Here is a 23,553-nt window from a genome sequence, read left to right on the forward strand (position 1 = left end):
AAGATGACAGAATTCTTCTTTCCATTTGAATGGTGGCACAAACAGTAAAAAGGCAAGGTTTTGAACATGGTTAGTGATACTACAGCAGAGGAGGATTTAAATGGTTTGACTGCCACCTTGAAGATTCGTAACTTAATCTTGAAGGAGATCAGTTTATCACACTCTCCCTAATGAGGGCAGAAGATTGAAAAAATCATAAAATTCTAATTAAACTGTGAGTTACTCTCATTTTCTAGTATCAATTAACTAAGCATAATTTAAAATAACATAAAAGCAGGGTAAAATGGTGACTGGAGGCAGCAACATGACAAATTACTTGAAGGAGAAGAAAAAAACCTGTAATTTATTTGCCCCACAGAACCATAAATATAGATCGAGATCACAACAAAAAAAATAATTATAGCTGAAATTATAGTTGAGTGGCCTTAATTTACCACTGAAAAAATAATTTTTCTTATAATAACGAAAAGTCTAATTAATAGGCCAGTTCTTTTTAAATGCCACATAGAGGATGACGATCCTTATTTTTATCATACGCGATTTATTACAGTTCTCACCAATATTTAACTGAGATGGACACATAGGTTTCTTGCAAAATATTAAGAAATAATATTTTAAAATTTTGTAACTTTGCAACTGAAAAACATTCATAGAAGACTTCTCTCTGGTCTTGTATTTGCTTTCTTCCTGAAAATCTTAGGAGACATTCAGTACCTTAAAAACAAGTTTCTCTAACCACCCTAGAAACAGACTGTTACATTCCTGGAGATTTATTAAAGCATTACGATAACTGTATTTCTTGCTAAAAATCAATACAGACATTATTCTTCAAAGAAAAAATGAACTTAAACAAACAACGTAATGAATTACCTAATCTGCTCCCATTTCTGGGCATTGCCATGAAAGAGCCGAGGCTGCCCCCTATGACGCTATGTGGTCTCCGTAACGGGGGCTTCTTGAAAGATCCTGTGTACTGGTGGAGAAATGAGTGCATGCTGTGAGACGTTGGAGGCCTGCCATTCTTCACAATGGGCTCTACCATTCACAAGGATCAACATATTCATTCCCACAAGCAAGCAGGATGGTCAGGAACATGCCAAAAGAAAAAAAAAGAAAAAAAAAAAAAAAAAAAGAAAGAAAAAGAAAAAAAGAAAAAAAAACAGTTACTAGATAGGAAATCACCACTCTCGTAAGATTCTCTTTCATACTAACAGTAAATCATAATACTACCGCTATTTCTCTATTAACCAATTAACCAAAACATGGCATTAAATATTACCCAAATCTCATTTTATTACATTCTGTCACTCTGCTGCTGGATCAGTAAATGACCTGAATACACAGTTTAAAAATGTGAATAAAACCAGAACGTATATTTTATTATAAACTTTTTATCTTCTGAATTAATGATTTGTCTTACTGCACAATGTTTCATCTTTACTATAATTTAAACAGACCAGATGTTAGATCAGCTCACACAATGAGCAAATTCAACCACAAGCCTTTGGAAATATTCTCCCTCTCAAAGTTCTTGAGGATCACTAGTAGCAAGGCCTTACTACTGGAAGTCTTCAGAAGGAAACATACCTGTCTATACTCACCAGAGCTGCCCTGCCATGATTAAGGTTGTTAACTTAAAGGATATCATAATAATTAAGTATTCAGTGAGTTACTCTGGCTTTCTATTGGACTGTGTCTTAAACAGCACTTAGACTTAAAATCAGGACTGTAATTTTTTTACTTACTATTATTGACAAACGATTTCCAAAAAAAGACGAAACATAAGAAATTTTAAAATCTGATCTACAAATGAGCATAGAAATTAAGCGTTCATGTTCTCTCAGCATCCTGACTCTGCACACATGGGCTGGCACTCAAGGATGGCTGTGGCAATGGATGCAGTCTAACTCAGAACGCACTGAGGCTTTTTTATCCCAACAAGGAGGAGAACAGAATCCAGCCTGCATTGCTTGTCACAAAACTGGACTTACCAGGGCCAATGATGAAGTCAACTGTACAAGTAATCAAAGAAGAAATACTGTCACAATCCAAAGCATACCCAGAGGTGAGAGTCACCTGGCAGCTACATATAAGCAATGTCACCATACCAGGAAAAAGACCAGACATGTGATTGATTATTATTGATGATTAGGGGAGTGGAACATCTCCCTTATGAGGAAAGGCTGAGGGAGCTGGGGCTCTTTAGCTTGGAGAAGAGGAGACTGAGGGGTGACCTCATTAATGTTTACAAATATATAAAGGGTGAGTGTCACGAGGATGGAGCCAGGCTCTTCTTGGCGACAACTAATAGTAAGACAAGGGGTAATGGGTACAAACTGATACACAGGAGGTTCCACTTAAATATGAGAAGAAACTTCTTCTCAGTGAGGGTGACAGACACTGGAACAGGCTGCCCAGGGGGGTTGTGGAGCCTCCTTCATTCCTAGGAGACATTCAAAACCCGCCTGGACACCTTCCTGTGTAACCTCATCTAGGCGTTCCTGCTCCGGCAGGGGGATTGGACTAGGTGATCTTTCGAGGTCCCTTCCAATCCCTAACATCCTGTGATTCTGTGATGTGCCCACCTCACACTTTAGGTTCAAGTAATTTTATTTTTCCATCATGTGACTTTTATTACCCTTACAGACACGTGTTGTTTGGTATTATTTGGAAGACAGAAAAGGCAGCAGCCGCACACCCGGCAACTGCAGCATGAGTGCTGCTGATGGAGTGGCAGCTCCTGAGGCGTTTCTGGAGCCATTCATGGCTGCTCAGAGCCCCACTCGCACCCACTGGGACAGGGAACAGGCTGTGATGCTATTTCATCACCCCAACTTATATTCTCACATGCAGGGACTCCAAAATCTTGTTTTCCCTTCCAAAATAAGAAGAATAATATCACTAGATGAACTTATTTTATGGAAAATAACAGCAAGGAATACCTAATAACCCAAACAAAACAAGATCCTGAAGGGAATCTCTCTCCCTTCCCACATGAACAAAAAACTTTTGGAAATATTATTAGAGACAGAAGTACACAGACAGAACTACCCAAGAACAGGCCAGTGACTTTAAAAACAATTATGCAAGAAAATTTGGCATATAAACACAAATTATTATATTAAAACAAACAAAAAAATCACTTTAATTCAGCTGCTGCGGGAAAATGAAAAGCCATAAAAATGCTTCAGGCAGACAACAGAATGTGAAAGGACATATCAGCACAGCTGCAATCCTGCCTGCATCTTCCCATTAATGTCCTTTATAAACACAGCTTCAAAATGTGTGACTATGAGGAAAAATACACCGTAGATCCATGTATTGGTTCATCAAGTACGATCAGTGTCTTCACCTTCAAAATTCTGTGCATCTGTCCCAAATCCTTATTTCTGTGCCTAATACACTGCATCAAGCCTCTCCATTTCAGAGTGGCATCAGCTTCCTTGTTCTGTGCCTTCAAGAGCAGATTTACCCTGGGGCAGCAGGCAGTAATTCCTTCCTCCTGATTTTTTTAACAGCATCTATCACTACTTCCACATAACAGAAAACATATCAGTTCACATACAGCACAACTACTGCTTTGATTTTTTTATATATTAAAACTTGCTTTCTAACTTTCTTACTAATCTTTGGTTTTAATTTGATCTAGCTCCTAGACTAAGGACCTCACGCTGAGTTTATACATAGTGTCAAATGAATGTTAACTCTGGAAATCCAAATACCTCATGAGTTTGTTCTGTTGAGAGAGACATCACTGGTTGTAACCATCATGCTTGATGGGTTTTAGATGCTAGTTTGAGTCATTTTGCAATTACTACTTCATCTTTATTACTATTTAGGCAAAAAAATAATGTATATCAAGCATGCAATTCTACTTCATTTTAATTGTTTCTAAACTAATTTTTAAGGAAAATAAGAGAGAAAGCTCAAGAGATATTTTTTCTAGGAAAATCTTGGAAACAAAACTCTGCTGCCTTCGACCAAGCCCTGCTACACCAAGCAAAGAAAAAGTCCCTCCATTGTTTTCTTTATATTATTTTATTTATTATTATCTTTTTTAAAGCCATAATAAGAAATGTAAGAAGAAAGTTCTTGGAATATTTTTAGTGTGGAAAGGTACTGCTAAAAAAAAAAAAAAAAAAAAAATCAATTTTTTTTTACCACTTAAAAAAAAAATCTCTCAAATATTTTATTTTTTAGCTCTGTCACTATGGTCAACAGCTTTATGCTTGGGAGAGTAACTTAAATCTTGAGCAAGGTGCTGAGACGGACTGATGCTTGGTCACTGAAAAATATATCTCCCACGGCAAGATGACTTTCTCACACACAAAAATGCAAATTCTACATCAAAGTAAGTACTACTTTTCTCATCCTAATGAGCAACTGAGGATGCTAGGATATATCTCGACAGGGGCTGGAGAAACAAAGGCAGCAGAAGGAAGGGGCAAGGCGGCTTGGCTGGGAGCAAAGCTTGGCCTGCAAGTGGGACAGCACATTCGCCTCTGCTGTCCTCTGTACATTTGCACCCATACACACCTCTATACGTTCCCAGCCACTGAGGACTCCAGTATCATTAACACCGGAGTGTGTGCATACATGGGGAGTACAGCTGCATTCACAGAGTTGATTATTTCCCTTGTATGTTATGGCTTTTGACTACACATGCTAAAATTCATCTACTTCCATGAACTCTGTAGCATGTAAAAAAGGCCAGAGTTTATGATACACTGAATGACTAATTAAAGACTGAGGTTTATGTTCATTACTAACATGAGAGTGTGAAGAAGAGAGATTATTATTTAAAAAACTTGTTTTCCTCATGGCACTGATAGATTTGCACATATTTTATAGTTTAAAACAAAATTTCTAAAGTATCTTAACACAAAAAGTTCATCTCAATTGTAAACATAGATAAAACTATTAAGCAAACATAAAATGTATATAGAAATGAAATACAAATGGTTAATATAATAAGATGCAATTATACAGAAATAACTTTCACCATCATAGGCAACTACCACCTTCCTGCACTGTCGTAAGCACTGTTCTAAATTACGGAGGCCATTATAAAATTTAGCAACGATAATTTAGGTCACGTAGTAGGACGGGCATAACTACAGACAGACAATGAAATGAAGGTTACAAAAACTCTCAGATTACTACTATACTTGTGATTAAGAGAAGCATTAGTAACACTCAATTAAAAGTATTTTTAAAAATCGTAGTACACATTAAGTTAGGAAAAGGATCATATAGTGTTATTCTTTTTATGATTGTATAACTTACAGACTTACAGTCTGGAAAAGTATTTTTGTATATACAGGTAAGTTTGCATTGTGTATGCAAGAAACTTTTAAATAAATGTTCACATGACTCTGCATTGTGTGCTGTCTCCTTGCAAATGTGACAATAACAGCTAAGAACTGGAGCAAATATTGAAAACGATCAAAAACTCTTGCTGGAGATGAATTTATAAGACATTGCATCTTTATTTTTGTGCATTTACGAAATACAAGATTTAAATAAAGTGCTTTTGAAAAGAGTATTTAACTCTCTCTGGCCAAAGATTCCTAAGTACTTTTTCCAAAATTACAAGTTCATTTCATTCACATAAAGAATTCAGTTTTTTTGCAGGGTTACTAAGATGCTGAATCACTACATTTAAAGGGTAATGCTGCAGTTTTTAAGGCGTGAATTTAGTGCAACTGCCTCGCCTTAACTAAGATGAGTCAAAACTGTAAAAGTTAAATGCCTTTACTACATACATTTATAAACTGCTTCTTAGAATTTTAGCTCTGTGATTATAGGTTTGGTTTGTCTTTAAAAAAATGTTTCCCTGTATAAAACTCACTAACATTCCTTATGTGGTGTCACTGCACTTGGTAAATATAACTCAGTAACCACCCAAAGGCTTGGCTGACATGATGGATGTCTGTCCAGCAGCACAGTAGGTATTTTCATGGAGCTATTGGCTTAATATTCAGCCGCAGCCAAAATGAACAATGGAAATTAAAGAGAGCAGAAACGCCACTATGCAAGTGTACGGATATACCGCACTTCGACCATCACGCACAGTTCTGGTCTTCTTCTCTCAGATTAAAACTGCAGAAGGTGTGATACAACCCACAGACTTGTAGGACGGCTGCAGAGGGCACCCAGGAATCAGCTGCATCCACCAGCTCCTCCAGCGTGAGGGTCTCTGAAGCAGCCAGCCCTGGCAGGTTGCAGACGGTGCCGTTAAGCGGTTCTTCACACCGTGCATCTGTGGAAACTCCTTATCACGTTACAACCATCAGAGGTTTACAAGACTCAAGGGGAGTGAGACTGACAAATCTGCTCAGGGTTACTGACTGCACAGAGACCTGCCTAGTTCAGGGAGCCTCTGAACTAGAAACCAGTGCAGTACTCTGGGGAAATGATGTTATATTCTGGGCTCTAATCTTAGACTTGCCCTCAAATGCCATCCTTGGGGACAGGAAAACATCCAGGCAGAACTCTAGCCATCCTTATGGCTCAAGGCTTCTGCAGCACCTGGGCAGTTTGCTCGCGTTGGCTCACGCTGGCACAACCACTCCAGCAAGGGCCTTATTAACTATTGATCTCCAGCTCTCTTTCCTCATTGCACTCTATAATCTGAAATTCCAAACTGATAAAACTTGTAAATACAAAAAGTGAGCTGAAAGCAAGACTTCTTAGAGGCTCTTTTTTGACTGAGTTTGGTCAGTTGCTGCTGTATTATCTTATTTTGGTTACAAAATACTTATTTCACTCATCTTTCAAGGAATGTCAGCTCATTTCTTAAATTTCTCATGAAAGCTGCCAAGCTATCTTGCAAAACGAGTTTTTGAATGTGAAAAAGGTTAACAGAAACATTCTGAGAATATTTAGAAATATTATACTGGCACAGAGGATGAACACAGTTTTCTCTTCAATGCCCCTGAACACTTCTTGAAATACACGTCCCATTTTTTAAAAGTTCACATATATATACACACACACACACACACTTTTTCTTAAATGCCACATCCATGTTATCTTGCCAAATGTGCACCTTCAGCAAGGTTTACGATTGGCCAATGCATGGTGACTGCACTGTTGTATTACTTGATTTTCAAGTTCAGCAAATGCTGAGCTGCTGTTTTATTTCACTTGGATCATTTTCTTGTATTTTTTGCATTCTACCATTCAAACTTCCGTTATTATTGGCATAACGCGAAGTAACTACAACAGTACCACTGAGAGAAAATACTCTTTAAAATATAACTAGCCTGGCTTACTAATATTGTAAGAGTTTCCAGACCAGGTTGCTGATCTGTTTTAGAATACACAGATCTATTTTAAGAAAATACAGTACCCAGTAAGGTACCACTGCTTTGCTAAGTTTGAAATAATGCCAACACCAATGCTAACAAACAGACAAGAACAGAAAAATAATTCAAATGAGCTGCTGAAATCTTTAAGTAGTGAAGTGACAGAAATTTATGCTTAAGTGGCACTGAATTTTTAATTTCATAATTATAAGAACTGCCAGGATAGAGTAGAACAATAGTGTATATAACCAAGAAGCTTGTATGAGGAATTAGTCAAAACCAACTATTTCATGAGGTTATAAAGATGTCTCCTCTTTTTCTTTTAGCTGCAATTTAAACTAACCACAAACCCTGACCTGAAATTACTCCCAAGTTAAGCAATTTTTCAATAAATCGCCAATGTTTCTTTTCCTTGACCATCTATCTGAACAAAGAGCCAACACTACCAATTTCTTTCCTGGGCTGGATTTACTTAATTGGAGTTCCAGACAGGCTGCAGAATTCCCTGGCATTTCTATGCAAGGCCTCAGCAACTGACATACTGTCACATGTCAGTCAGCCGCTGGATTAAAGAAAGAAAGTGTTTTCATTAGGAATGCAAATGCATTGTAAAACACACTTTCTGCATAACTAATGCCACATACTCAACTATCTCTTCTTTTTTTTTATGTCCCATGAGTACCTCTATTATGTGATTAAAAGACCAAGCTGGCTTTCAGATTTCACTGCCTAAATTTTGGAATGATATTTGCTTCAGCTAGCTTTAATAAAGAATCACAATCACCTGTCATACATGGTGACATTCTCCCTTAAATCAAATCTCTAACAGAGCTGAAGAAGTCTGGAAGAAAAATTATTATTCAGTACACACTATCCATTCTGGACATGGAAACCATACACATGCAGAAATATATGTTTTAATTTCATACAAATTAAGTAGATGAGGAGTTTTTTCTAATCAAAGACAGACATTAGAGATGTAGCATTTATGACCTCTGATTTAGGTATATAATGGGAACTGAACCCAGGCATGTTCTATATTGTAAGCAAGGACGAATCACAGTGCAACAGCAAGCCTGCCACAATTCACCGCTGCTAGCAAAAAGGTGTCTCGAGGTCCTCCCCTGGCAAGAAATAAGTGTGATTTTGACTTCGGTTTTTCAACCAGATCATCATGGGGCACGCAGAGCGCGGGAGCTGCCACAAGGGTGGAGACAGAACCTCACTCGGCACTTTTAGCTGCAGCTTGACTTTGGATTGGCTCAACAAAAACAAAATCTCACTAAATGCCCTGAGAGTCAGCTACTGACTTTTATGGGACAGGACTTCACACAGTTTCTTTCCCACCCACCTTGGCCTCACCCTTGTTCCACAGAACTTCCAGGGTTGGTTGCTTTTATTTTTCTTTTCTGTTTTGATAGAGATTGCGGAAGTATAGAAACTCTACATAGGGGTACTAAATATTCCTTCTCTAAGCAGCCCTGCATTCACAAAGCCTGCAATCCATCATGATAACCTTTTAATAGTATTTATATTGACTGTCTCAAATGCTACTATCATAGAGCTTAATCATGTTTTGGCATAATCTACTACACATTCACTTAACTAATCTGAGTGTATGCTCTATTAATGATTACTCAATTTTTACATGTCTACTCGCAATAAAGATTGTTTGGGGTTTTTTTTTTGGACTTGCAATACAAAATATATTTTGAACAAACTGCTTTCCTGAAAAAGGTGTTGTCAAGAAGCCCTTTATTTCTTCAGAAATTCTAGAATGTAACCAGGTGAATTTCTGACATCTTGGAGCTGGTATGCTGCACTGTATGATATCTAATTACGCTGCTCTAAGGCTGTCAGACCCACTCAGTAAAATCAGTTGATTGCAGGTGATGGCTCCCACAAAAGAAATATTTAAATAACCTGAAGCAGCCATACATTTGGTATATCTGTATTCTCAGGGAGTCACAGGAGGAGTACTGCATAAAATACTGTATATTTATATATTTATACATTATTTTATGGGGTTGTTTTCATGGACTCCATTATGAGATATCCAATAAAACATTAAGTCACTCTAAAAATAGAGCAATCACGCAAAACTACTTAAAACTGTATTTATTCATTAAGTAATAAGATGAAACCTTCACATTAATGACTATTACAATATTTAGGAGAACCTCAAATGATTCCTCCCATCGTTCAAAATAAACCCATGTGGGTACAGCAGTCATGTGCAGAGCATGAAGAAATGTGCTGACAGCCTTCGAGTTTTTCCCAAAAAGGAAGCACCTCAATGACTAAAATGGCACTGAAATGCCCTGCAAACTTTTAATTTGGGACAAGAAGGACACACATTCTTCCAAGGAACCTGTTTAAACTACAGAAACAAGAGATAATACACAAGGCAAAAGATGAGATCAAGACATCTAAAAGACACTACAAAAAGCCTTTCAAAGTTGACTTCACACAAAGTTTTTTTCTTCAGTCTAGGTACCAAGACAAAGATCAAAATCAAATGAGACATATTTAAAGTCAAAAATCTGCCCTTGAGATTTATATATTTCATGCCATTTAAAAGGTAATTCTCAACACAGTACCTCTGGGTCATCAGAATGCGTACGGGAACATAAGCTTGGTAGTCCTGTACCTCCCATCTTCTATGCATGACACATCACCAGTTACTAATCTACTTTTTAAAAAGCATAATTCCAGAAGGCATTGCACTGCACTAAATTCTTCAGAACACTGTTTCAGGTACAATTTAAATCAATGTGAGTCATCACTGTAGCCAAGATACAAGTATCCCTGGCCTCCATCCTTGCCTGCCCACACACAGCTGCCCTATCGCTCCCAGGACAAACATCCATGAGGCCACACTGCCAACCAAATCAGAAGCAGAGGACCTGGCTTCTTTTTGTCCCATTTTCAGAAATAACCCTGTTGGCTAGTTTTGTCTGTTTTACTTTTCTGTACTTAACAAGTCCATCTGAATGCCACTTGAGAACGAATCTCTCCATATTCATCAGTGAGCCTACGCTAGCGGATATCTGGTGTATTTAGAGTATACTTCTGCATCTAAGCACCAAATTCTCCTGCCAAACCTGCATTCTGCTTGTGAAGGAAAACACTTCTGAGTGGTCAACCCCGCCGCTCCAAAACTACAGGTCTCTGCAGTGAGCTCTCGGGCACTGAATTTTCATGCACATTTGACTTTGTAAGCACTTCCACATGAGCAGAGCCCCAGGTTTTGTGGGAAGAAGCAAATTAAAACAGAAGGGAAGAAAGAACACCATGTTGTGCAGTGTACGTGGGATGAAGAAACCATACTGAACAGCACTAACAAAAACTGATGTATGCCACAGCACAGAAGGGTACATACAGACCAGAATAAAAACAGCATCAGCGCAGTGTAAGGGACAATACAAGGTTCAGCATTTAGCTGTGACAACTGCCAGTTATTTGCAGGAATCTGTAGCTCTCGAATGATCTCTACCACTTCTTGGCATTTCTCCTCCCACCCCACCCCCGATATTTTTATACTGATACTTTCCTCCAGTATCAGCAGAGAAATTGTATTGACTTATTACCAGTAAGCATTCCTGCGCTCATATTTTCAATTTAAGAACATCTTGAGAATATGTTGCAACACATTGTTTTCCTTCCATACTCAAGGAATCACACGTAGCAGATGGAATGGGAATTTCTCAGCTGTATTGAAGATGATTTGCAATGACTACAACTACAAAGACATTTGGATGTTCGGAGACAGTACTGCAACGTGTCAATTCTTATGAACATTCATGCCTCTTATCAGAGTAGTAACTAGCCATTAAAAGCCTTAAACCTAAAAAACACTTACGCACTTTACTGTAGCTGATTCTTCCATTATTACTCACACCTGTAAAATTACAAAAGAATTATGCAAGTGTTTGTGAAATGAGATCCTATGATCACATCACTGAGCTAAAACACACCAAATGGAGATAAATATTATTCTAGAAATTCATCAAGCCATTTCTATCAGAAACTGACTTGTTTTAGTTTAGTAGGTATGCGTGTATACATCTACATGTAAAATAAAAACTGGCAATATAAAATAGCTTTCCAAGTTACTTATACATTAATGCAAGAGCTGTGGATGTATTTATTAACATATCTTGTAATTATTCTAAAAAGCATGCTTGGAGCTCGTGATAATGTATTTCATAACATTAGATAATATGGTCACATTTTCTTGCTTTCATTAGAGAGCACATTCGTACGTATTTAAAGTATTTGCATAAATTTTGCAGTTAATTGGGCTTTAAATATGCATGATTTGCATGTTGCTTCTAGCCAAATTTCATTAGTATGTCATTGGCAAGGAAAAATTTCAGAAGCTAATTTAGCTGTCAACTGCTACAAATTATCATTTAGTATTTTTAATATTAATCTTAATACATATAGTAAGGTAGAATCTAGAATTAACAAAGCAAGCTGGCACATTGTTAGTTTGCTTGAATCAAGACAGAATGAAAAATAAACAACAAATCCAACTAATTGGCTTTATATGTTGAAACAGAGACCATGAAAAGCATCTGTACTTAGATAAAAGAATAGCCCAAAGTATACTTCATACAGTCCACAGTTCATAAGGCTTCAGATGTATATTAGGCATTTCACTGGTCCCTCTATTTCTATGGTTTATGCATCTGATTTTGCGATGTCTCCTCACCCAGAAGCCAATTCCGATGAACATAATTTGTAAGGCACATTTAATTATATATAGGTTTCTCATCACTCAATAATTTGATGGTGTTCCAAAAAAACCCCACAAAACCAAAAGCAAAACTGTTAGATATTCTACATTCAGTGCAATAGCTCTGTGCTACTGCATGGAACAATATGGGTTGATCCCTGCTAATCCCATTTTGCTGCTGATGGATGAGTGCTGCATACTGAGATTGTACTGACATCACGCAATGAAGGAGGCTGTGTATGAAATGACATTGCACACAAAAGGTAAGCTGATTCAGTGGTATCAATGCACTGCGAAGAAATTAAAAGTTGCACATCTATTTTTATGTCTGTGAACTGCAAATGGGACAATTTGTTCTGCATTAGGAGTACTGCTCTTTAAAAGCAAATCTTCGAACAACCCACTCAAAGCTGGAGCTAATGACAAGGTGGGTCTCTGTATCAGAGCAGCAGTTATCTGAAATCAGAGGCAATTGTTCTGGGAGAGGAAATGTGTGCCAGAGGGCTGAACGAAACAGATGAGCGCAGAAGGGTGACCCTGAGGAAAGGTCCTTGATCCTGTGTGCATATGATCTACATCTGGAACTGCAGTGCTGAACTGGAACTTTATAATCAAGATTTTACAGGACATGTATGTGAAAACCAGACAGAGATGAGCATGAATCCCAGGTCAGCACAGATGTGGTTTTCTATGGATACAGCCTGTACAGCCTTTAAGGTCCAGTTATACAGCTGTTTTCCAGGAAAGAAAAAAGCTAGCTTGTATAAAATTATATCCTTCAGTGGACATGGCCATCAGAATGGAATGACAGGATGTAAGACAGGTGATTTGCTAGGAAGAAAAAAAACAAAACAAAACAAAACTGGACAACAACAATGGAAAAAAAAAGCTGCAAAGGTCTTCAGTGTTCAGGGTCTATTCTTGCCTTCCAGCATGAGAACAGCTGCAACACCCTTCAACTTCTCAAGTTCGTGATGTAATAACAGTCAAAAATAAACCACATAGGAAGAACCACTTTCTGAAGACTGTTTGTATCCTTGACTTTGATTCTCTGTAGATCAAGATATTGGTTTGCCTTTGATTTACTAGACTGTGCTTTTCGAGTTTCTTAAAGAACAGATCCACAGCCTGCAAACTGGGCACATTTTGTTTCTCTGTTCCACAGGGTAAAGGAGCTGTTTATTCTTCTTAAAAGCAAAGCTAGGGAGATGGTTACTCCTGCCTTCTGAGATCAGCACCATCACAGTAAAAGATGCACTTTCAAGATCTTCATGCAGCTCTCACTTTATAAACTATTCTTCAAGAGACTAAGCCCCCTCGATGTGTTTGAGCTGGTATTTACACTTAGTACAGGCTTCTTAGCACTCTGATTTTATAAGATTCTGAGATAAACCTTTCTCATTTAAGCACTCTTCTGTATGTAATTTTTTTAATAATGTGCACTGGTTGGTTTTTTCTTTTTTTTTTTTTTTTTTTTCCCCAGGCTATGTTCTCTACCAAACTTGTCTTTCACCAAAAGAGAGGACTCATTTCCTGACTGTTTTTTCCAGCAATTGTTGCCCAAACCCTGATTCCTACAGTCTGTCTGAAAACTACTCCTTCAAAATATCGTGATCTGTGGGAGAGGTACAACTGCCTTTAGAAAAGCAGGACTAGCTGATGTAGCAAGCATTTTTCCAACCCAGCTTTCTGAAAGAAGGAGGGTTGGAAAGGAAAAACAAAGCAAAACAACAATCCACAAAGTAGTATCCTGTTCATCTCTGCAAGATCACAGATAGGACAGATACTAGTATTGCATTCCACAAATACAAAAAACCAGAGGAAGCAAATGTCAGTAAAACTTAGAATCACATAAAATTATGAGTTCAAGGTTACAAGTAGCAACAGCACAGTTTATATTTACTATCCTTCCTCTTTCAAGAGGTTCAACAACACTTCAGTGTATACAAAGATACTCAAGTAAGGTATTAACACTTTGCAGCTCTAAGCATAGCATGTACTGTATCACACAACATTAGCACATAAGCTTTCTTTTGGCCAATGAATTAATGTGTAAAGCAAAATAAAAGGAGCACTAAAAGCTAAATAATGACTTTGTAATTAGAACCTCTTTCTTCGATTGTGTTTTATAACTTTAGATACCTACTGAGAAGTTAAGTTTGTCAAAGTTCAGTGATAAGCATTCGGAAGACATCCACGTATTGCTGTTTGAGATAATTCTCAGATAAATATTATAAACTGTACATAGATTCATACATGACTTAAGATGGCATAAGCTCATGCTTCTGTTAATGAGTTATTATGTCCCCTGTCCCTTGAGCTGGCATCCAGAACATGATACAGCTTAAAAGAAAATCTTTTTGTTCTTCCTGGTCCAGTTTTCAACTGAATCCATTCAACAACTCAGTTCACTATACATTCACTGATGCTGGTAACAATTCTTGATGCTCATTTCCCAGCATGGAAGTAATATTCTTAGCACTCATTTGCATAATAAAATCCATCTGTCAGATGTATATGCAGGTGTGAACAAAATACGCATCAGGAAAAAAGGCTAATACAAGCGAAGCCACATATTTCAGAAACTACTTCACAGAAATCAGTGCAAAAATGCTAAAATTATTATTTTAGAGTAGACCTGTTGTATCAACACATAAAAAATTGTAATGAACATAATTTACCAAACTTTTGGGCATGGCCCACAATGAAGACAGGATATAGCAATGAATACATCTGGGATTAAGGGTAAAAGTGAATAATATGAATAGCTCTGTTTTGCGAAAGGTAAATTCAGCTTTCAAAAACTTGGTATGCAACAGATCTTGGATGAGGTTTCAAAAGTCTGCAGGGAAAATTCCTTTGTCTCTACTTCTGCTCAAATTTCCCAGTTTCCAATGGAAAAATTCAGAATCATTTATCGGTGTGAAGTGGAAAAAAAAAATCAGATCACTTGATACTTGAGAAAATCTTAGATGTCAGCAAAGCAAGAAATACTACTAATCAGCATAAAAGATGAAATATGCCTTAAAAGCTGCAGCCCAGAAAACGGAACGAAGCAATAAAATATTTTCCAGTCATTATTACTGCAGTTTGCATTCAAAAGCAGTATCATCATTAATGTGAACTTTATAGCAGCCAGTACATTTATGGGATCAGCCAAAGACTCATTTAAGAATACACAGACAAGTTAGTTATCCTGAATGTTTCCAGCTGCCTTCATATTGCTGAAGAGAAAATACTATTCAGAGACATGAAGGGGTGACAGAATTCTCAGAGTACTGCACTGCATCCCCAGCAATAAGATAAACAGTTTTATTTATGATACTTAAGCAATTACTATCAATTATATTACCAAATAATCATTTCGGGGAAAAATTTAATTTGAAGCCATATGAAGTTGATGTGAGACATGCTAAATTAATAAAATAATAGATTTGTTTATTTAAAGAGCATCTATGATCCTTGCTGCACACCACACTAAAATATCAATTCAGATAGCTGTTGATAAATAGCTGTATTACAGTTCAAAATCAAAGCAAACCAAACCACTGTGTGACAACATATCAACCTGTTAAAAGAACTAGGGTAGTCAAATGTAAGATAAATCAAAAGAACAGGTTAGTGAGGAAATCCATGCAATTGTGAAAACTGATATAAATCCCAAAAGCACTCACTTGAGTGGGGCCCATGACAATTCTTACATTTTCTGGAAAGTGAAAGATATGCTTACCGTTATCTTTGCTGCTGTTTTCTTCAATTGTCATTTGTTCTGCCAGCTCAGACAGCGATTCATCAATGGTCTGGCTTCCACGCAAGGTTAAGGAAAGTCTCCTCTTAAACTTTTTCATTCTATCAATGTTAAGTCTGGCTTAAGTAAGCCTGGGTAGGGGGAAAAAAAAAAAAGAGGGGCAAAAAGTGAGAAAAAATTAGTTCACCCAAACCCATAAAAACACAAGAAAGCTTACAGAAAATTTAGTTGGTGTACAAGTTACCCTTAAAACAATATCCTTAAAGCAGGATTACTTTACTGGCCTGAAGAAGAATGTCTTCAGAGGTAGGTGCCCATACATTTTTGCAATTTTTCTTTGTTAGGGAAAATGAAAATATTTGTTTCTTTAAAAAATAGCTGATTTGATCGCTAATTTTACAATCTAATAATAAGCAGCCATCTGAAAACCTATAGAGTCCACACTCTGTTGCCTCCTTCACCAAACCCACCAAGGAGGAGGAGGCTGGAACCTTCTCCCTCTTTCAGCCCCTTTGTTTATAGATGAAAAATTACTGAACTTCTCTGTATTTTGCCCTTTGCACAAAAGGAGGAAGAGGACAAAACTAAATGCTTTAAATACAAAAGCAATTCTCAAACCCGATCCGACCTCGGGAAATAGATAGCCAGGGCCTGATAACAACAGACAGAATGGACATTTCTTTCCAATTCGGCAATAAGACTAAACTGGGAGGTACTTTCTCCGTATAAAGCAGTAAGCCAACAAGAAACAGTAACAAAGGTCCAGGCTGATAAACACGTTACCACAAGTCTGAGCTGGTAAGTGAACTTTACAGTGTGCCATATTTTTGCCCATACATGATGAGAAACACAATTTTGTCCTTCATTACTCCATATGGACAATTTGCCCTGGATGTTATTTCAGAGTAACTTGTTCATCTGCTCATAGACTCCGATAGTCACAAAGGCAGCATGAAACACAAGCACACCATACTTTCAAGTCTGAGCTGCTCATGTATTTTTTTTCCTCCATCTATCAGCCTCCACACTCCAAAATGCAAAATTCACATACAAAATTAGAAAATCAAATTTTCCTCTATGTCCTCCTCCAAACACAAATGCAAGAAGTGGTACTCTAAAGATCTACGTTCAATAACAAATTGTGAATATGATTACTTTTATATTGACATTGTCCCTTACAGTACACACATTTCAAGTGTGCAGCTTACTCTTTGTTTAGATGCTACATAATTAAAAGGAGAACAAATTGGAAAAAGTTGGGAGCGTCTGTTGGTGGTAGGAGAACACATACGTAGACTGAATGATCACAAGACTAGATGGCACAGGACAGTAAGTAATATATAAGGACTGATAAAATAAGACCTTTGGGATTTGAGCCCAAAAGCCTGAGATGAACATTAAAATTGCTGGCAAAGAAGCAACCACATGCAAGGGGAAAGAGGTGGATTACAAAACACGGTAACATCTTAGACAATCACGTTTACTATAAGCAGAAGTAGTCAGGCACTGGGTACAGATATGTAGGAAATAAAAATATAACTGTTGGAGATACAGCTAAGCCAGCAGTTTCAAAACCACCCTTTTAATGTGTTGCTGTATGTGCAATAAAGCCACACCTTAGTATGAATAATTGTGCTCTCTCGCACTCAAAAGCAGGATATTCTTATTGTTAAGAAACTGCATTCAGAGAATGTTCCAAGGGGAACATTTACTTTTCCTGTTCAGGACCTGCTTTAAAGACCTTACTTGAAACTGCTGTATTTCTGCATTTACTTTAACTCGTCCAAAACAATGGCCTCTGTTTCTCTTTAAAACCTAGTTTAGAAAAAAAATTGGAAGGACACATCCTTTATACGTGGTTTTACTCAATTCTCCTACAGTGTTCTTTGAAACCTGCATCTTCCTACATGTATTACTCTCAAAAAGGGTATGTGCAATTTTTAGCTATGTAATGCCCTAAAGCTACCTGACAGCACAACAATTTCTTTCCAATTTTCCACTTGGGCAGTAACTGGGGCCTTTGTATGGAACAGGCTGTTCCTGGCTTCTGAGCTTGCAAATATTTAAGCCTACACAATTTTCTCATCAAAAAAGAAGGTCTGCTGCTGAAGAATATTACATATAAATTACAGACACATAGATCACAAAATCCAAGAAATATTCTAAATCTCAAACTACTACAAACGCATATATTTTATTAACTATAGTTACAAAATTTCTCCTGTTAAAGGAGGGTTTCATGGAGTGCTGAAGCACCATTTTTACTAGGATTCTGAATTACAGCATTCATGGCTTGATTTTGAAATAATTTAATAGTAAAAAGGAATCAGGAGTGGGAATCCACGTGAGTGAATGCTTCCTTCTATTGAAATACAATTCATTTTTTTAAAGGAAAAGATGCTTACCAATACGAACCCAAATTTTCTTTCTTAAAGCATCAGTACTCTCACTAATTCAGATGTGTAAAATATGCATACATTTAAAAAACAAACAAAAACCAGCCAAAAAAAGGCACAAAACCCCCACAAAACAACAGAACAAACAAACAAAAAGACAAACAAAAAAAAAACCCACCACAAAGAAGGAGAAGGACACCTCTCACTTTCGGCCAAAGTTGTAGAACCTGCTAAATTTTGATAGTTTGAGACAAGACCTCAGCAAACAGAGTTTGCAAATCTGATCTACCTGACAAATTTGGTGGCTTTCTATGACAGGCTTACAGCATTAGTGGATAAGGAAAGAGCAACTGATGTTATCTGCCTAGACTCATGCAAAGCATTTGGCACTGTCCCACACAACATCCTTGTCTCTGAACTGGAGAGACACAGATTTGAGAGATGGATCACTCAGTGGATAAAGAGCTGGCTGGATGGTCACGCTCAACGGCTCGATGTCCAAGTGACAAGGGGCTTTCCTCAGGGGTCAGTATGGGGACTAGTGTTCAACATCTTTGTTGGTGACATGGACAGAAGGAACAAGTGCACCCTTGACAAGTTTGTTGATGACACTAAGCTGTCTGGTGTGGCTGACACGCTGGAGGGAAGGGATGCCATCCAGATGGACCCTGACAGGCTTGAGAGGTGGTCTCTTCCAACCCAAATCATTTATGATCCTATGATTCTATAATCTATACAGTTCAAAGCTATCGTTGGTTCTCTAAAACTAACAAATTTAACAGAAAAGTAAATTTTAATTCAGTTTAACAACAGTAAAGGGAAATTGACTGGTATTAGTTTTCACCAATTCCACAGACACATACTTGTTTTCTCGATTTAATGGCAAATCTAATTCAAATTGAAAATCGAGTTACTTGACTAGCAATATACATCTAGGGGCTATGATCAGATGCAGTAGGACTCCTGATGTTCTCTTCAGTCCTTACCAATTATGAGAAGAATACTCACTGTTATTTTTATTTTTGAGCTCCAGAACAGAGCCCAGGGCTTGACTATTCTATTCTGTAAATTTATCTATGCTGAATAAGTCATACCAAAATCAAATATTGTAGATGTCACAGCAGATATATGCGTACACTTGAATGCAACTAAAGCAAATTCTAGTCTTCTGCAGACAGAATGAGGACAAGCAATCTGATACAATACTGTCTGATACAACCCAGAAAAGCTGGCAGAGACAAACATGTTCAATCCTTATACTGATATGAACGAAGGAAGCAACAATGTGGTAGAGGAACTGTTGCTTCTTACAATCTCCAGGCTAACCCTGAGAAGCTGGTATTTTTGTCTTTAAAAGTAACACAAGTTAATTCTTGAACATTATGCTAAAATTTACCTTCCGCACACATTCTTTTCCTTAAAACCTGCAGAAGAAGTATTTTCCAACACTCATTGTCATTAACTCAGTTTGCTTCAATAGTCTGAAACTTCCGCTGCGCTCCTGATGCCATTTAAAGCAATCTCTGTAATACAGTTCTGAAAACAAACTCTACACTTTTAAAATCATCCAGGTAAAACCAGATTAAACAAGTGGGTTCTGGCTTCCTTTCTTTATATCAGACCAATCCCTCCCACAACACGTGTAGTAGAGCACTTCTCATTTAGCAGACACAAATGTCCACCCTGGTTACATAGCAGACAGACATTAAAGCATTTTGATTGTAAAGTAATAACTGAACTAGATTCTGCACTCAACTATTCAGCAAAAATCAGAGGCCTTATAATGCCAATAGCCAGAAATCTCAAAAAAACCCCACACCTCCTTCAAGCTCCCAGAGCCTTGGTACCTTGAAAATGAAAAAAGTAAGACCTTTATACACAATTAATATATGCTGTGTGCTTAATCCTTGTAAGTTCAAACAAATTAGGTTATTTAATAGCTTAAATTTTAGCCAGTTCATTGCTGGAGGGTCACAAACACCGTAAGCTCACTAAGATTTTGCTGATTCAAAGCCCTCTGAAGTCAGTGGGAATCTGGCCTTCAATAAGCTTTGGATCAGACTAAGTGCCGACTCTTCTGTTTCCAGATGTTATATTTCATTAAGATGCCTCTACATAAAGATTAAGCATTTTAAGATTGCTTCACCACTTAGACACACACTGAAGTTGTTACTTGACTGTTTTTACAAGCTGATTTACGAGGTGGTAGGTGTCCTTCAAACATCTAAAGGCCCTTCTTGTTCTGGATAACTCATTTGAAGACAACAGCTGAAGTGGGAGGAAAGGACGGCAACAGAAACCCTACATAACAGTGGCATATGAACCACTGCATGGACACAAGCACGGTCCACAGTCTACAGTCACAGGACATCAAACCAAGCAGACACCAGCGTGGCCAGCTCTGCACCGAAAGGGCCAAGGGCTCACCCAGTAGGTTCCATATGAACTCCTAGGACAGGAGGAGATACAAACGTCCACATGGGACACTCAGTATGATTTTGTAAAATCACTATAATGTCATGGGTACACTTATATGGTAGTGGGCAAAACTGTAAAGATGCTTTAAAAAAATTGCAAGAAGGTATACTGTGGCACGGGTTTTAAGAGATTTGAAGATTCTGTCAAGAGACTTACTTTTTTTTTAGGATCTAAGATGGGAAATCAAGTAGGGTATTATGAACAGAAGAATAAAAACAGTCCACACAACTAGAAACAAGAAGAATGACATTTTCTCTCATATGTTTCTCACAATTATAATTGTTAATGATTCTCAAAATCCATGGTGTCATTCACTGTACCATTCAACTCTGAACAGATAATCATTTAACCTTCCACTAGCATTTTAATTACATCAGTTACAGGTCTGTTAAATATTGGCAAGCATGTAATAAACTATGAATCATTTGTTTGGCTGCATTAATAATTTTAGATGCATCTAACTTAAGAATAAGTATTTCTGAAGGTGATAATCCAAGCTTGTGTCAGAAAGAAAGGTCTGAAAAACTTGAGTACTGCAAACAATATTAATTAAAAAGAGAAACAGGAAACACCTGTCAAGCATATTGTCCCCTTAACCTAAAAAGCAAAGCAGCTTTCCATAGGGTTTGCATTTATTAAAATGTCCTCGGTCTACCACAATTAAAAAAAGAAAATCTATTGATCACATAAGCATTTCACACATCAATTTCAAACTATTAATCGCACTAGTGAGAAATTGATGGATAATTTATATAAGATCATAAACCACCAGTTTATGCTCATAAAATTCCCATCTAATACAGATGCACCTCCTTACAATCACAATTCTATTGTAAAAGAATGGATTATAAATATGGCATCTTACTCATTGCTTCTGTTCTTTGTATTTGTTTCAACGCATATTTGTTCACAATGGTGAAAAAATTTTATACTGCATTTCTCCACACTTGGTCTTCAAAAGCAACCTGACTCCAGCTAACTAGGCTCTCTTGTCAGGAACGTAAGTACTTTAAATGTTATTATATTTTATACTGCTTTAGGTCAAAGAAATGACACTGCACAGATATAAGTGACGTTGTAAAACAAGGACTTTGTTACTGATGAAAGAAAAATAATTATGAAGTCAATCTCACAGCCCAGTTTGACCTCCCAGTGAAAAAGGGGTAAAAGGACTCTCACAGCCATTTCCTTATGAATAAAACAACATTCAATATGGAATTAAACTTTTGAGGTAAAGCCCCTTTTTACATATTTATAGAATCACAGTCAAACAACTACTGAAAACTGGCAGTAGAAAAGTATTCACAAAGGTTAACTTCTTATCTGAGGCTAGTCTTCCTAGTTAATGTAGGCCAAAAGGCTCCTCCTAAACTGAATAAGAGCATCTATACTTAGCTCCTGATCTAGATCATCAACCGGAAGAACCTCTGCAAATAGAGCAAATATATGAAAATGAGCTTGTCTTAATTTAATTTAGATTGTGAATACTTTTCTGTATCTTCAAAAAAATATATTGATCATGACTACAGGCATATTTAACTACACCACCTGGCACACAATTTAAAAGAAACAAAAACACCCAATCTGCCAAAAAGGGCCAAATCTTGCAGCCTTTTTTTCATATCCTATACTTATCTTCTTTCTCTTGGACTAAAAAAGTTTTACTTAGGTGATCATAGCAAGTTTACATTCTTTAAAATGTACTAATTTATTCTCCCCCATATAGATACAAGCAATAACAAATAGCAAAATCAAGAGAGACATTCTATTTTAAAGACCTCCCTAGATTAGATAGATTAAGCTGATTAACAGCTCCACGTTAATTATCAAAAGTTCTGTTCTCTCAAGAGTCAAGTGAAAAAACACAGTATGTCTGGTTAAATTGGCTGACATTTATGCCAACAAAGTGAATGAGCTGGCTGGCAAAGCTTCTTGCATTTGCTGTCAGACCCAAAAACTACAAGTCTTTTTTCTCTTGAAGGGGAAGGCAAAAACCAGAGGGTTACATGAATGTAGCACATACACTACCAATGAGCCACAGGACTTGCCATCTCAAAAGATGTAATGAGCACTGGAAATCAAACAGCAATGTCTGTAATTTCACTAGTTTTGATTAATAAGAATAAAGCCTTAATACAACTTTCAGGAAAAAAAAAAAAAAAAAAAAGTTGTGCACACAAAGCTTGCTACTCCCTAATACTGAGATTATTTGAGGGACAGATTTAGACTGTTGCAGTCATCACTTCTGGGACCATCTTCCTCGGTCTTGCAAAGGAGCCAGTCTTTGGAAGAAAACTGAGAGGAAAGCCTCTTTTGAGCTCAAGAAGACAATGTTAGTTCTAAGACTGAAAAGCATCTCCAATTTATTGAGAGCCTGAGCAACTTTGTCACTAAAAGGCATGGACATTCAAAAACTAGAGGCTTGCTTTTTTTCTTTTTTTTTTTTTTCCTGCCACAATTCAGGCATCAAATCAAAGAATCTCATACTGAAGAACCTTCTCTCAACCTCCAGTAGCTCTCAGCCCAGCATCACCTGGTCCTGTAACCATCTGAACTTCCACGCCCAGAGTCTTCAACATTTGGTTCTTGTTGTGCTCACAAAAAAGTTCTATTTACAACCAAGACCTAAGGCAATGAAAAGCATTCAATTTATTTCTATATTCTTGAATCAAACACCAAGAGATACAACAAATACATCATGGAGATATAAACCAAGATAAAAACTAAAGACACTCCTGATTTGGATAAGCAAAATAAAAAGGGGTTTGGCCTTCTTCTCTTAAACCAGAAATTAATTACACTGGGGAAGCTGTTTAAGAAACCTTATCGTGGCCTGCTTGGAAATTAACCACTAAGTGATTGCTATAACAGAGCTCATCC

At 37.2% G+C, this 23,553-nt stretch overlaps 1 protein-coding gene across 3 annotated transcripts in view; it reads right to left on the minus strand.

The window, feature by feature from the left end:
* CDK17 (cyclin dependent kinase 17) overlaps positions 1 to 23,553 on the minus strand; it is a 97,717-nt gene that overhangs the window by 43,107 nt on the left and 31,057 nt on the right. The window contains exons 2-4 of one of the 3 annotated variants that reach the window (XM_065043393.1): positions 15,782 to 15,930; positions 11,173 to 11,211; positions 871 to 1,035 (exon numbers count right to left, since the gene is read on the minus strand). In XM_065043393.1, coding sequence (XP_064899465.1) covers positions 871 to 1,035; positions 11,173 to 11,211; positions 15,782 to 15,899 — 322 coding nt within the window. In that variant the 5' untranslated portion in view covers positions 15,900 to 15,930. The remainder of the gene's footprint in view (positions 1 to 870; positions 1,036 to 11,172; positions 11,212 to 15,781; positions 15,931 to 23,553) is intronic. The other 2 variants (XM_065043401.1, XM_065043409.1) reach the window with 2 other exon arrangements.

The sequence above is a fragment of the Columba livia genome, chromosome 1 (genome assembly GCF_036013475.1).
Source record: "Columba livia isolate bColLiv1 breed racing homer chromosome 1, bColLiv1.pat.W.v2, whole genome shotgun sequence".
In the NCBI taxonomy this organism is placed as follows: Eukaryota; Metazoa; Chordata; class Aves; order Columbiformes; family Columbidae; genus Columba; species Columba livia.